This window comes from Pogona vitticeps, chromosome 4, assembly GCF_051106095.1.
Source record: "Pogona vitticeps strain Pit_001003342236 chromosome 4, PviZW2.1, whole genome shotgun sequence".
NCBI classification, from domain to species: Eukaryota; Metazoa; Chordata; class Lepidosauria; order Squamata; family Agamidae; genus Pogona; species Pogona vitticeps.
The window spans coordinates 240,534,565-240,548,166 of NC_135786.1; the positions used below are offsets into that span (position 1 = coordinate 240,534,565).

At 59.5% G+C, this 13,602-nt stretch overlaps 1 protein-coding gene across 24 annotated transcripts in view; it reads left to right on the forward strand.

Moving 5' to 3' along the window:
• Window positions 1–8,213, forward strand: part of PLEC (plectin) — a 107,169-nt gene extending 98,956 nt beyond the window's left edge. For all 24 annotated transcript variants that reach the window (XM_072999487.2, XM_078392079.1, XM_072999486.2 and 21 more), the window contains one exon: window positions 1,456–8,213. In XM_072999487.2, coding sequence (XP_072855588.2) covers window positions 1,456–7,791 — 6,336 coding nt within the window. In that variant the 3' untranslated portion in view covers window positions 7,792–8,213. The remainder of the gene's footprint in view (window positions 1–1,455) is intronic.
• Window positions 8,214–13,602: the final 5,389 nt, after the last annotated feature.

The following is a 13,602-nucleotide window of genomic DNA, read 5'->3' on the forward strand; positions in this document are numbered from 1 at the left end:
GGGGGGCTTCCGCCGGAAGAGGGACAGTGAGGGGGACCGAGGCAGGCGGAAGAGGGACTCTTCCGGTGAGGTGGCAGGTCAAGGACTCCTCCTCTTGGCGTTCGCTGCAAGAGGCGAACCCTCCTTCGCTTCCAAGGCATGGCCCTTGGGGCACCAGAGGGACTTGCCTTGGGCAGGAGCCGGGCGACGGCTGCCGAGGGCAGTTCAGAGCCCAAGCTGAGAGCAGGAGCAAAGCAGGCCCGCCTGCCTCTGTCCCCCTCACCGTTACAGCCCTTGATCCAGCCTTGGAAAGAAGCGGCCCTGTAGACACGCCCCAGAGGATGGCGGGAGGGTGGGGATGGGGTCGGGGTTAGGGCAAGGTGGGCAGTGGTACCATGTCGACGGGCAGAACCCAAGAAAGGGGAGCGGGCGAGTCTTCTCGGTGGTGGCTCTGGTCCTGTGTTGTTATTTGCTTCGTCTCTATAGAGGAACATTGAATAATAGGAGCCTGCCCGCTGGGTATCTGAGGCGTTACAGTCACTTCTGCTGGCATAAAGACTGGTCTAGAGATTAGAATTTCCAGTTTAAGAAGAGATGAGGAAAGCGGAAGGCAGTGACAGAAGAGAGGGTGGCTGATTTAGTCGGGGCAAAGTGAAGAGAGAAGTGCTTTAGACTCAGGGAGCTCAAGCATCCATTGGGTGGAAGGCTTTGATAAAAGGCAGCGAAGCCTCCTCTTCAAGGCATTGCCTCTCTCTGTCCCTGCTTGGACGGCGGTCCTGATGCTGAGGCAGGAAGGGAGTCCCCCCTCGGCGGCTTGAGAGATCAGCACAGGCGTTCTGCAAAAACTCAGAGGCGTGAAACACCGTCCTGTAAATAAATCACGCCTCGTGATACACCTCACTGAGAAGCCAGGGTTGGAAAAGGTGAAGTCGGAGGGAAGTGAAATGCAACGTGGGTGCGACCGACAAAGCCGTGAGGTGGTAATGCAGGCCTCGGCAATTAGAATGTGTCGCATAGCTTTTTTAAAAAGCTTCTCCCCGCTGAGGCCCGAGGGCAGTGGTTCCCAATCTTCTTGGACCCCAAATGTTTTTGGACCAGAAACCCCAGCCGGAAAAGGCTTCGGGGAGTTGCGGTCCCAGGTTGGGAACCTCTGCCCCCCCCCAGGGGGGAGAATCCCAGGCTCTAGTACCAGAGGGGGTGACTTTTGATGGATGCCAACCGGCCCCGTCCACCCACACACACACACACACGCTCCCAAAGGCCAGGCCAATCTATTCTACAGTCACTCCCTTAATTGCTGCCGGCCCCTTCTTATGGCTCCTTCACATCTCCCCTTGAAGGTGCTGGCTGGTGGTCTTTCCTCCATCAGCCGAATGACTCGCCCGCCCACCCTTGCCCCCCTCGGCTTCCCCCCTGCCCCCCGCCTGCCCGCTTGAGGCACCCCAAGTGATGTTCCTTTTCTTTCTCCAAACCCAGAGGCAGACGGCCCAGAAGGAGCAGCTACGCCAGGAGGCGCAGGTGCTGCAGCAGACCTTCCTTTCGGAGAAAGAGGCCCTGCTGCAGAAGGAGAGGTTTGTGGAGGAAGAAAAAGCCAAGCTGGAGAAGCTCTTCCAGGAGGAAGTGAGCAAGGCCCGAGAACTGAAGGCGGAGCAGGAGCGCCAGCAGAAGCAGGTGGAGCAGGAGAAAGAGCAGCTGGAGGCCACCCTGGCGGAGGCCAAGAGGAAGCAGGCTGAGGCCGAGGAGAAGGTGCGACGCAAGCAGGAGGAGCTGCAGCACCTGGAGAGGCGGCGGGAGCAGCAGGAGAAGCTGCTGGCGGAGGAGAACCAGAAGCTCCGGGAGAAAGTGGAGCAGCTGCAAGAGGAGCAGAGGGCCGCCCTCGCTCCGACGCGGGAAATCATGATCCAGACCGAGGACCTTCCTCAGGAGCCAGTCGTTCCTTCCCAGGTGGCCTCCGTGAAAGCCATGCCCAACGGCCAAGACATGATGGACGGCCTTTCTCAGAATGGGGAGCCGGAGCTGGCCTTTGACGGCATCCGGCAGAAGGTGCCTGCCAGGAAGCTGGCGGAAGCCGGCATCCTGAGCCAGGACAACCTGGAGAAGCTGGCCAAAGGGACGGTGACGGTCCAGGAGCTCTCGCAGCGGGAGGAGGTGAGGAGGTACCTGCAAGGCGCCAGCAGCATCGCCGGCCTCCTGCTTCAGCCGGGCGGCGAGAAGGTGAGCCTCTACCAGGCCATGAAGCGGCAGCTGCTCAGCCCGGGCACCGCGCTCATCCTCCTGGAGGCCCAGGCCGCTTCGGGCTTCATCGTGGACCCTGTGAGAAACCAGAGGCTCTCCGTCAGCGAGGCCGTGAAGCAAGGCGTGGTCGGGCCCGAGCTGCACAACAAGCTGCTCTCTGCCGAGAGGGCCGTCACCGGCTACAAAGACCCCTACACGGGGGAGAAGATCTCCCTCTTTCAAGCCATGACGAAAGATCTCATCGTGAAAGACCACGGCATTCGTCTCCTGGAGGCTCAGATCGCCACCGGGGGTATCATTGATCCCGTCAACAGCCACCGCTTGCCCGTGGATGTGGCTTACCAACGAGGCTACTTCAACGAAGAGATGCAGCAGACCCTCTCCGATCCCTCCGATGACACCAAGGGCTTCTTTGACCCGAACACCCAGGAGAATCTCACCTACCTGCAGCTGATGGAGAGGTGTGTGGCGGACCCCGGGACTGGTCTCATCCTGCTGCCCCTGACGGACAAAGCGGCCAAAGGGCGGGAGCTGGTCTATACAGACCAAGAGGCCAAAGACGTCTTCAAGAAGGCCACGGTGTCTGCGCCCTTCGGCAAGTTCAGGGGGAAGACCGTGACCATCTGGGAAATCATCAACTCGGAGTACTTCACGGAGGAGCAGAGGCGGGACCTTCTGCGACAGTACAAGACCGGGAAGATCACTGTGGAGAAGATCATCAAGGTCATCATCACCGTGATGGAGGAGGGTGAGAGGAAGAGTCAGCTCTGCTTGGAGGGGCTCCGGGCGCCCGTCCCAGCTTCTGAGCTGCTGCAGAGTAAGATCATCGACAAGGACCTCTACAACCAGCTGCAGCAAGGCAAGAAGACGGTGGAGGAGGTGGCTGGCATGGATTCCGTGAAGAGGTACCTGAAAGGGAGCAGTGCCATCGCTGGGGTCTTGGAGGAGTCTTCTGGCCAGAGGTGGTCATTCCAGGATGCCTTGAAGAAGAACCTCCTGAAGTCTGAAACGGCCCTGATGCTCCTGGAGGCACAGGCGGCCACCGGGTACATAATTGACCCGGTGAGGAATGAGAAGCTCCCTGCCGAGGAGGCTGTCAGAGCCGGGATTGTTGGCCCTGAGCTGCATGAGAAACTGCTGTCCGCCGAGAGGGCTGTGACCGGCTACAAGGATCCCTACACGGGGCAGGTGGTCTCCCTCTTCCAAGCTTTGCAAAAAGGCCTCCTCCCCAGGGACGCCGGGATCCGACTCCTGGATGCCCAGCTTGCCACCGGCGGCATCGTTGACCCAGTGAATAGCTACCGCCTCCCGCTGGACCTGGCCTGCAAGCGGGGCTACTTCAGTGAAGACATGAATAAGGCCTTGTCGGCTCCAGCCGACGATGCCAAGCTGTACTATGACCCCAATTCCCAAGAGAACCTCACCTATGCTCAGCTGCAGAGCAAATGCCAGGTGGACCCACAGACCGGCCTTCACTTGCTGCCCCTCTCTGCAGAGGCCATCCGGCTTCAACAGGAGGAGCTGTTCTCCGACCGCCAGGCCAAGGAATCCTTCACCAGGGCGACCGTCGAAGTGCCCGCCGGCAGCCTCAGAGGCCAAACCGTCACCGTCTGGGAGCTGATCCACTCAGAGTACCTGACAGAGGAGCAGAGGCGAGAGCTGATCCGGCAGTACAGATCTGGCAAGGTCACCATTGAGAGGGTCATCAAGATCATCATCACCATCATTGAGGAGACAGAAGCCAAGAAGCAGGAGAAGCTGGCCTTCCACGGCTTGCGGGCCCCGGTGCCGGCCAGCGAGCTGCTGGAGTCCAAGGTCCTTAGCAAGGCCCAGTACAAGCAACTCCAGGAGGGCAAGAAGTCCGTGAAGGAGCTCTCAGAAGTGGGGGCCGTGAAGAGGTACCTGCAGGGCAGCGATGGCATCGCTGGGGTGTATGTGGAAGACACCAAGGAGAAGCTGAGCATCTACCAGGCCATGAAGAAGAACCTGCTCCTGCCAAGCACGGGCGTGGTCCTCCTGGAGGCCCAGGCAGCCACGGGCTTCATGGTGGACCCCGTAAGGAACCAAAAACTGCCGGTCCATGAAGCCGTCAAGGCGGGCATCGTCGGACCAGAGCTGCATGAGAAGCTGCTGTCTGCCGAGAAAGCGGTCACCGGGTACAAGGACCCTTACTCTGGGAACACCATCTCCCTCTTTGAGGCCATGAAGAAGGGACTGGTCCTCAGGGAACACGCCATCCGCCTGCTGGAGGCCCAGGTGGCCACCGGGGGCATCATTGACCCTGTGCACAGCCACCGCGTCCCCGTGGAGGTGGCCTTCAAACGGGGCTTCTTTGACGAAGAGATCAGCCGAACCCTCTCGGACCCCACAGACGACACCAAGGGCTTCTTTGACCCCAATACCAAGGAGAACCTCACCTACGCCCAGCTGAAGGAGCGGTGCATCGAGGACCCGGAGACTGGCCTTTATCTTCTGCCCTTGAAAAAGCCCGAGCGGCCGACGGTAGTGGAGACCACCCAGGTCTATACCGAGGCAGAGACCAAGAAGGTGTTTGAGGAGACCCAAATCGACATTCCCTCGGGAGAGAAGGCTGGGTCCTCCATGTCCCTGTGGGAGATCATGCACTCCGACCTGATCCCCGAAGAGCAGCGCCAAAGGCTGATGGAGGAATTCCGGTCAGGCCAGGTGACCAAGGAGCGAATGATCATCATCATCATCGAAATCATAGAGAAGACGGAGATCATCCGGCAGCAGGACCTCACCTCCTACGATTACGTCCGGCGCCGCATCACGGCGGATGACCTCTACGAGGCCAGGATCATCTCTCTGGACATCTACAATGCCCTGAAGCAGGGCTCCCGGACCATCCGTGAGATTCTAGAAATAGAGACCATCTGGAAGTACCTCTACGGGACCGGTGGGGTTGCTGGCATCTACCTTCCCTCCAGCAAACAGAAACTCAGCGTCTACCAAGCTCTGAAGAAGGGCCTGATCAGTCCTGAAGTGGCCCGGTCCTTGCTGGAAGCCCAGGCTGCCTCCGGCTTCATTGTTGACCCCATCAAGAACGAAATGCTTACGGTAGACGAGGCTGTCCGGAAGGGGGTCGTCGGCCCAGAAATGCACGACCGACTCCTGTCTGCTGAGCGAGCGGTGACAGGCTATCGTGACCCCTACAGTGAGCAGAGGATCTCCCTTTTCCAGGCCATGAAGAAGGACCTCATCCCTTCTGAAGAAGCCCTCCGATTGCTCGACGCTCAGCTAGCCACAGGAGGAATCATTGACCCTCACCTGGGCTTCCACCTGCCGTTGGAGGTGGCCTACCAGCGTGGCTATTTCAATCGGGAGACATACGATCGGCTGTCCGAGCCCAGCGAGATCCGCAGCTACCTGGACCCTTCTACCGACGAGAAGCTCAGCTACGCGCAGATCCTCAAGCGGTGCAAGAAGGACGAGAACACCGGCTGCCTCCTACTGCCCCTCTGTGACACCCGGAAGCTGACCTTCAGGGGCTTGAGGAAGCAGATCAGCGTGGAGGAGTTAGTCCGGTCGAAGGTCATGGATGAAGCCACGGCCCAGCGCCTGCAGGAAGGCTTGACCTCCGTGGAAGAAGTTTCTAAAACCTTGCAGAAATTCCTGGAGGGCACCAGCTGCATTGCGGGGGTGTACGTCGACTCCACCAAGGAGAGGCTGTCGGTGTATCAGGCCATGAAGAAAGGCATCATCCGTCCTGGCACAGCTTTTGAGCTGCTGGAAGCCCAGGCGGCCACCGGCTACGTCATCGACCCCATCAAGGGCCTCAAGTTGACCGTGGAGGAGGCTGTGCGCATGGGCATTGTGGGCCCCGAGTTCAAGGACAAGCTGCTTTCAGCTGAGAGGGCAGTGACAGGCTACAAGGACCCCTACTCAGGCAAGCTGATCTCCCTCTTCCAAGCCATGAAGAAAGGCCTGATCCTGAAAGATCATGGGATCCGCTTGCTGGAAGCCCAGATTGCCACCGGAGGCATTATTGATCCAGAAGAGAGCCACCGCCTGCCCGTTGAAACGGCCTACAAGAGAGGCTTGTTTGACGAGGAAATGAATGAGATTCTGCTGGATCCCAGTGACGACACCAAGGGTTTCTTTGACCCAAACACGGAGGAGAACCTGACCTACCTGCAGCTGATGGAGAGGTGCGTCCCCGACCCGGAGACAGGACTTTGCCTCCTGCCCCTGAAGGAGAAGAAGCGGGAGAGGAAGACCTCCTCCAAGTCCTCGGTTCGCAAGCGCCGGGTGGTCATTGTCGACCCAGAGACCGGGAAGGAGATGTCTGTCTACGAAGCTTACCGCAAGGGCCTCATCGATCACCAGACCTACCTAGAGCTGTCGGAACAGGAGTGCGAGTGGGAAGAAATCACCATTTCTTCCTCCGATGGGGTGGTCAAGTCCATGATCATCGACCGGCGGTCCGGGCGCCAGTACGACATTGACGACGCCATCGCCAAGGGGCTGATCGACCAGTCGGCCCTGGACCAGTACCGCGCGGGCTCCTTGTCCATCACGGAGTTTGCCGACATGCTGTCGGGCAACGTGAGTGGCTTCCGGTCCCGGTCCTCGTCGGTGGGCTCCTCCTCTTCCTACCCGGTGAGCCCTGCCCACGTGCGAGCTCAGCTGGCCTCCTGGAGTGACCCTGCGGAAGAGACGGGTCCAGTTGCCGGCATCCTGGACACCGACACCCTGGAGAAGGTCTCCATCACCGAGGCCATGCATCGCAATCTGGTCGACAACATCACCGGCCAGAGGCTGCTGGAGGCCCAGGCCTGCACCGGCGGGATCATCGACCCGAACTCTGGGGAGAAGTTCTCCGTGGCTGACGCCGTCAACAAGGGCCTCGTGGATAAGATCATGGTGGACCGGATCAACCTGGCTCAGAAGGCTTTCTACGGCTTTGAAGACCCACGAACCAAGGCTAAGATGTCTGCGGCGCAAGCTTTGAAGAAGGGCTGGCTGTACTACGAGGCCGGGCAGCGTTTCCTGGAAGTGCAGTACCTGACAGGTGGGCTGATCGAGCCCGAGGTGACCGGCCGGGTCTCCCTAGACGAGGCGCTGCAGAAGGGCACCATCGACGCGCGTACGGCGCAGAAGCTGCGGGACGTGAACACCTATTCGAAGTACCTGACCTGCCCCAAAACCAAGCTCAAGATCTCCTACAAGGAGGCCATGGACAGGAGCATGACGGAGGAGGGGACCGGCCTGCGCCTCTTGGAGGCCTCCTCCCAGTCCAGCAAGGGCTACTACAGCCCTTACAACGTCAGCGGCTCCGGCTCCACCTCCGGTTCCCGGTCGGGTTCCCGAACAGGTTCTCGATCAGGCTCAAGGAGAGGGAGTTTTGATGCTACCGGATCCGGCTTCTCCATGACCTTCTCTTCCTCCTCCTACTCTTCTTCCAATTACGGCCGCAGATACACCTCCGGTCCAAAGAGCAGCAGCGCAGATGCTGCTGGTCTCAGTAGCCCCCTGGCCCATCGGAACGGAGGCCGCGGATGGGAAGGCAGCCCGGGGATTCTGGAAACGCACGGGAAAGCCCTGCCGGTGGCCTAGAAGGGTCCCCACCTTCAGGAACCCTGAAGAGAGAACCTTTGCATTTATCCTTCTCTGCATGTGGTAAAGCTTCCGGCTAGTCCTATCATCATTATTGTTATATTATTTTATAATGTTTAAAACAGTTTCCTTCCAAAGCAGTGCCTAAAATTTAACCAAAAAGACTAGACTAATATATTAATATATATGTTTGTTCTGACAATATTTGTATATTCAGAGAGAGAGAGAGAGAGACTATCTACTGATCACTGTAGCCATCCCAAGGGGGCCTCGGGCCTCTTTACTGTCTGCAGAGTAGACTAATAACCCAACTGCAACTTGCTGATGCTGCAACTCAGGCCGAACCTGCACTTTCGACAGTCCTCCTTCCTCCCAGCCCGCTCGTGACTTTTTTCCACACCTCCACCCGCAAAAGGAGAGGATCCTCACACCAAGCCGCCTCCAGAACCACCGTGGCCTCTATGCAAACGGCCCTTTCTGCTGCCTGCGAAGGAGAGGGAAGGCAAGGAAGCGGAGCGCAGGCCCACGCGCCCCTTCCACGGACGTCCACAGCCCCCTCCTGCTGCACCGAGCTTCCGACCGCCTTATCTGGACTGCTTTTTCTCACTGGCCCTTGGCGAGACGACCCGGAGAAACCATGCTCTGCTCTCCTGTTGCTCCTTGGCTGGCCTCCCCTCAACTGCGTGGACTCTGCGCTCGGACCGTAAGTGCACGCCGGAGCTTCCCTTGTGCTGATGGGGAGCTGGAGGCCTTTGGGAGGGGCCTGCCTGCCTGCCTGCCCACCCGCCCGCCTGCCTCTCTCTCTCTCTCTCTGTCTCTCTCTGGAAGCCTCTTTGCTGTCCCCCTCCCCCTTCCCCCCTCCTGCCACTCCCCCCCTGGCAGCCCCCCACCCCCACCCCAGGCCTTGGGCTCAGCTGATTGCTCTCACCTGCCTACCCCTTCTGACACCCCCAATGATGCACTGCTAAGGGAGCTTGGCACGTCCGCCTGGGCTGCTCGTCACGGGCAGGGATCCGTGCATGTTGGCCCATCGCTCCGTCCGTCTCTCTTTCTGTGTATCTGGGAAGTGCCCTGTTCAAGGCTGGCAGCTGCCGGGACCAGCCTGCTCCCTGCCCCTGGCCTCCCCGCAGAACCCCATGACATCCAAGCCTCTCCCTTCTCGTGGGTGGTGCACCACTGGTGTGGCTTCCATGGGGTGCTGTGTCTCAGACTCTTCCCACCCACCCAGCCAGCCCTCCTTGCTCTTTTGTCTGGGGCCAACTGCAGACTTAATGCCATCCTGTGGAAGCAGCTGCTATCTAAAACGGGTCTCTCACTCTCTCTCTCTCTCTCTCTCTGTTTCTGATTCTCCGTGTATGTGTGTGTGTCCCTCTCTCTCTCTCTCTCTCTCTCTCTCTCTCTCTCTCTCTCCCTCTCCTGCCTTTTCTCATCTCTTGCTGCCTGTCCCTTTGTAATCACCTGCGCTCTCTCCCTCAGACAGTTTTGCCTAGTCCCACCAACGAAGCCCCCGCCTCCCTGGGGGAACTGCTTAGCTGGCTTTCTGAAGTGACCGAGTCTTGGACCAGTTCCGGAGGAGGCCCCGAGGCTGCAGCTTCCCGGGGGTGGCCCCCGACAAAGGTAACTGCCGGGCTTCTGGGTGTGGGTCGGGGCTCCTGGCTCTGGCTTCAGACGGGGAGGGGAGAGGGGGGTGGGAAGCGAAAGAGGTATCTCTGAGTGCTGTGTAGAGGGCCTGGGCAGGATTGTACCTCCTTCAGACAGGGGAGTACAAGTGATCGGCTTTCCGAAGGATGGCTTTCCCAGGCGGCCCCGCGTGGCCTCCCTGTGCGGCCTCGCGTGGTTTGCTCCTCCTCCACTTGCCCGGGGCCTGCAGTGTCTGCCCTGCCTGGGCCAAAGGCACGGCTCCCTCCCACGCTGGCTGGTTGCAGGACCAGCAACCAGGAAGAGGGGGCCCTCCTCCCCCCGCCCCCACTTTGCCTTCCAAACGGCTAGGAGCCCGACAGGCTTGCTGGGCAGTCTGGAGGGGCAGGCAGGAGGCCATGGACTCGGATTTGGTGGCATCGCTTCACGTGTGAAATCCTTCTGTCTCATTCCATCCTGTTTCTTTTTTGTTTTGTTTTGTTTCACTTTGTTTTAGTGTTGCTGGATGTCCATTTCAACCTCCTTCCCAGGCGCAGTGGACCTCGTGCCCTTCGGTTGGGGGAAGGGGGACAGCACTGAGGAGCCGGGCAATCCTTTCCCTTCCCTTTGCAGCCACCACGGAGCAGTTAGCAAGCGGTCTGAGGCCAGTGGCGCTGGCACCGGGGGGGGGGGGGGCAAGCGTGGGCAGCCCCTGCTGCTGGCCCCTTCCAAGGGGCCTCGGTGAGCAGCCCACGGGAGAAGCTGGAGTCGCCCTCTGCTCAGCCCAGAGGAGCAGCCGGTCCGTAGTCTGAATTCGTGCAGCGGCTCCTGGAGGCCTCCTCTACTTTGTGCAAGGAGAACGACCCCGGGGGAAACGGCAGCGGGCCCCACAGGTCTAGGGCTAGAAGTCTCACCACTGTGGCAGGCAGGCGAGCAGGTGCTTTGGACACGGCTGGCGGTGCCGCAGGCCTGGCAGAGCAGACCTCCCAAGTTGCCGAATTCCGTCTCTCTACCTTTCAGCCACTAAAGATGAAGAGTCCAGCCCGCTTCCTCCTTCCTGTGCTCCCCTCCCCCCATCGCAGGGGTGCCATTCCAAGGGGCTCACCAGATGCTTGGCATTCCTTCTAAAGCAATAAGAATGACAAAGGCCACACTAGCAGCATCCAGCAAAAGTCCTCCGTCAGCTCCTGGCCTCATGTGGTCTGTGCTGACAGAGGATGCTACGCCGGGGGGGGGGGGCAGTCCTTGTGCTCTGGACTTGAGCGTATCTTTCACGCCTCCTTTCCCCGCGTCCTGGTTGGGGAAGCAGAAAGGGGGCGTGGCCTTCCTGCCATGGCCTTTTCTCCACTCACGCACCCTCTGAAGGCGGTCCTTTTCTTGCGCCATGTGCATCAAGCCATCCCATGCCTTAGCGCACGTTGTTACATTATCCTCTCATTATCCAGTTAATTGTTGTTGTTTTTCCTTTTGCATGCCATTTTAACTTGACAAGTTGTACTCATGTTCTTTGTGATTCAGCCCTGGTCGACTCAGAGGGCCTCTCGCCGCCTTTCTCACATGCGCCCCCCCCATACACACACACACACACACACAACGTGGCTCCTTTCTGCCCACCTTTCTGCTCCAAGCAGCCGCGTTGGGCAGAACTGTTCTCACTTGAAGCTGTCCAAGCTCGTCTCTGGTTTTTGGGAGGCAGAACACTAAACCCTGTCTTGTAAATACAATGAAGTGTTTGTAAAAACATGCAGTATGATGATGGAACCACAGCCTCTCGTGTCACGGGCGGGGGGGCAGTAAAGGAGATTTGATGAAATCGCTTGGTGTGCTTTCTTGAGAACAAACCGTCCCAAGAGCGCGGTCCCCTGGGCCGGGTGCCTCCGCCTCGCTGGGCTTTGTGCTAATCATGCTGAGGCGGCTGCTGCAAACCCCCCAAGCCTCCTGTGAGGCGTCTGGAGGTAGCAGGCATGTCTCCCTCAGTGGCCAGAGGAACATGTTCAACAGGAATAAGAAGGTCTGGCTTAAAACAGGGACGGTCTCCTGCCCTCAGTCCATGAGCCTGCAGTGGGCGGGGGGGGGAGGTGGAAGGGACTCTGGATCAGGCTTTGGGGTGAGACCACAGCGCAGGGAAGGAATCCATCTGTGGAGACTTTCCCTCTCAAGAATCTGCCATGAGGCGCACGGAGTCCGTTTTCTGGAAAGTTTTTTATTTTTCTGCGAGCCAGCAGCGACCACCGGTGCAGTAAAGAAAGTCTAAGAAGGGATCAAGGATGCATGCACGGCTAATACAGGAAAGTGATGCAAAGGCTATAAAAGGTGGTTTAAACTGGTCTTCCTTTGAACCTTTCTCAGGGTATCTCCTAAAAGAACAACTTCCCTTTTGAGCATCTGGTTGCCTACCTAACGTGATCAATTAATTCCCTTCAGGAAGATGCCCGAGTTTAATTGCTCTATGATACCTTTTGCTAGAGGAGAGGAGGGATCCCTGTCTTCCTGCTTTTTGGACAATGGCTGAGTTTCTCATAATACTTTGGGCTTTCCCAGACACAAGAAAAGACTGGCTATTTCTAATACATTTCAAAAATTGCTAAATTCCTAAACGTCAACAACAGGACTCATGTGGTGGACCAGAAGGGAGGGCATTTCCTGCCAATAAACTCAAATAGAGGAATCCTAGCTAGAACAGCAGGTCCCAGGGAGGGGACCTGGATCTATAGCATGATTTACTTCAAACCCATCCCTGGTGGTCCCTATATATGTAAGCAACCCAGCTCAGGTTTGGCCCTGGCCGCCACCCATGGCGCAGTGGATAGACTTCCTTGCTGGAGGTATCCTGCGATTAAAGACAACCCCCCCCCCCCAATTCTTTTTCATTACCACCTTCATAAACTCTGTCGTGCAGCCCTGCATCCCATCTTGGGGCGTCAGGATAAACATCACTGCACTGAAAGTGGTGATATTTTTGTAGAAAATCCCAAAGCTGAAATGACAGAGTTAATGGTGCGGAGGTTGAAGGCTAGGAAGCAGCGCCTGGGCCGGAGACAAGCCCCGACGGCGGTGGCGGGGAGCGCGCGGGGGGGGGTCGTCTAGCAGCCGCAGCCGCTCAGTCGAGGGTATTTTGGGAGCCTGGGATGAGCAGGGGTCCTCTGGAGAGTCCGGTGGCTGCAAGTCCCAGAATCCAGCAGTCCTCCGCGCCCCCCCCCCCCGGTTTGGGACTCCTCCCAAATGGCAGGAGCGAGCCGGCCGCCGGCTCTGCCTTCTCCCGAGCTGGGAGATCCTGGCCGAAAGCAGCCACTCGGGGGGGGGGGGCAACCTCGTGACACCAGCCACCTCCCCCGGGAAAGGCCCTCTCCTCCTCCCTCCTCCGCACCCAGGGCAGCCCCCCACCGCAACCCTGCGGGGGGGGAGGGGGGGTCCGGAGGGGAGGGAGGCCACGCCTCGCCTCCGCCCTCCCCCCCCCCACGCTCAGCTGAGCAAGGGCCGCAAGGAAGGGGTCCCTCCGGGGTGGGAGTGGGAGGGGGGCTAATGTCCTAGGTAGTGTCACCCAGCCCCCCCCCCCGGCGGAGAGTAGACGCTCCTTCTCCCACGGGAAGCGGGCAGTCCTCCCTTTCCCCTCCCTTGTGGTTTCTTGTCCTGCTTCTATTTTATTTATTTATTTATATTTACTCTGCCGCCCATCCGGCAGCCAAGCCCCTCGAGGGTCCTCCGGGCCATTTCTCTGCCCCGCTCCCGGGGGGGGGGCGCGTCGCGGGGTCTCCTCGCTCGCCTGCCCTCCGGGGGGGGATGGTGGCGGAAGGGCCGGCCGGTTGTCCGGCTCGCTCTTCTCCAGCTGGGCGGGCGGTCAAGGGGCGGCCCCTGCCCTGGCGGGGAGGGGGGAAATCCCGGCGGGGGGGGGGCGGCGGCGTCCCCAACACACAAGCGCGCGCACGTGGGAGGGGGGCTGAGGGGCGGGGTTTCCTCCTGCTCCCCACCTTCAGGCCCGACGGGCTGGTCTTCCGGGAGGGAGCCGGGCCCACTACCCGGGTGGGGGGCCTCGGAAGGGCAGCCCCCCCTCGGACCCCGACGACTTGCCAAGACGGGCCGCTTTCCGACTCGAAAGCGGCGGAAATCGGGTTCCAAGGCTTGGAAGAGGCCCGGCCTGCCGGGGGGGGGGCGTGTGTGTGTCCTGCCCCAGCCCCACGGCTCCAGGGTGACAGG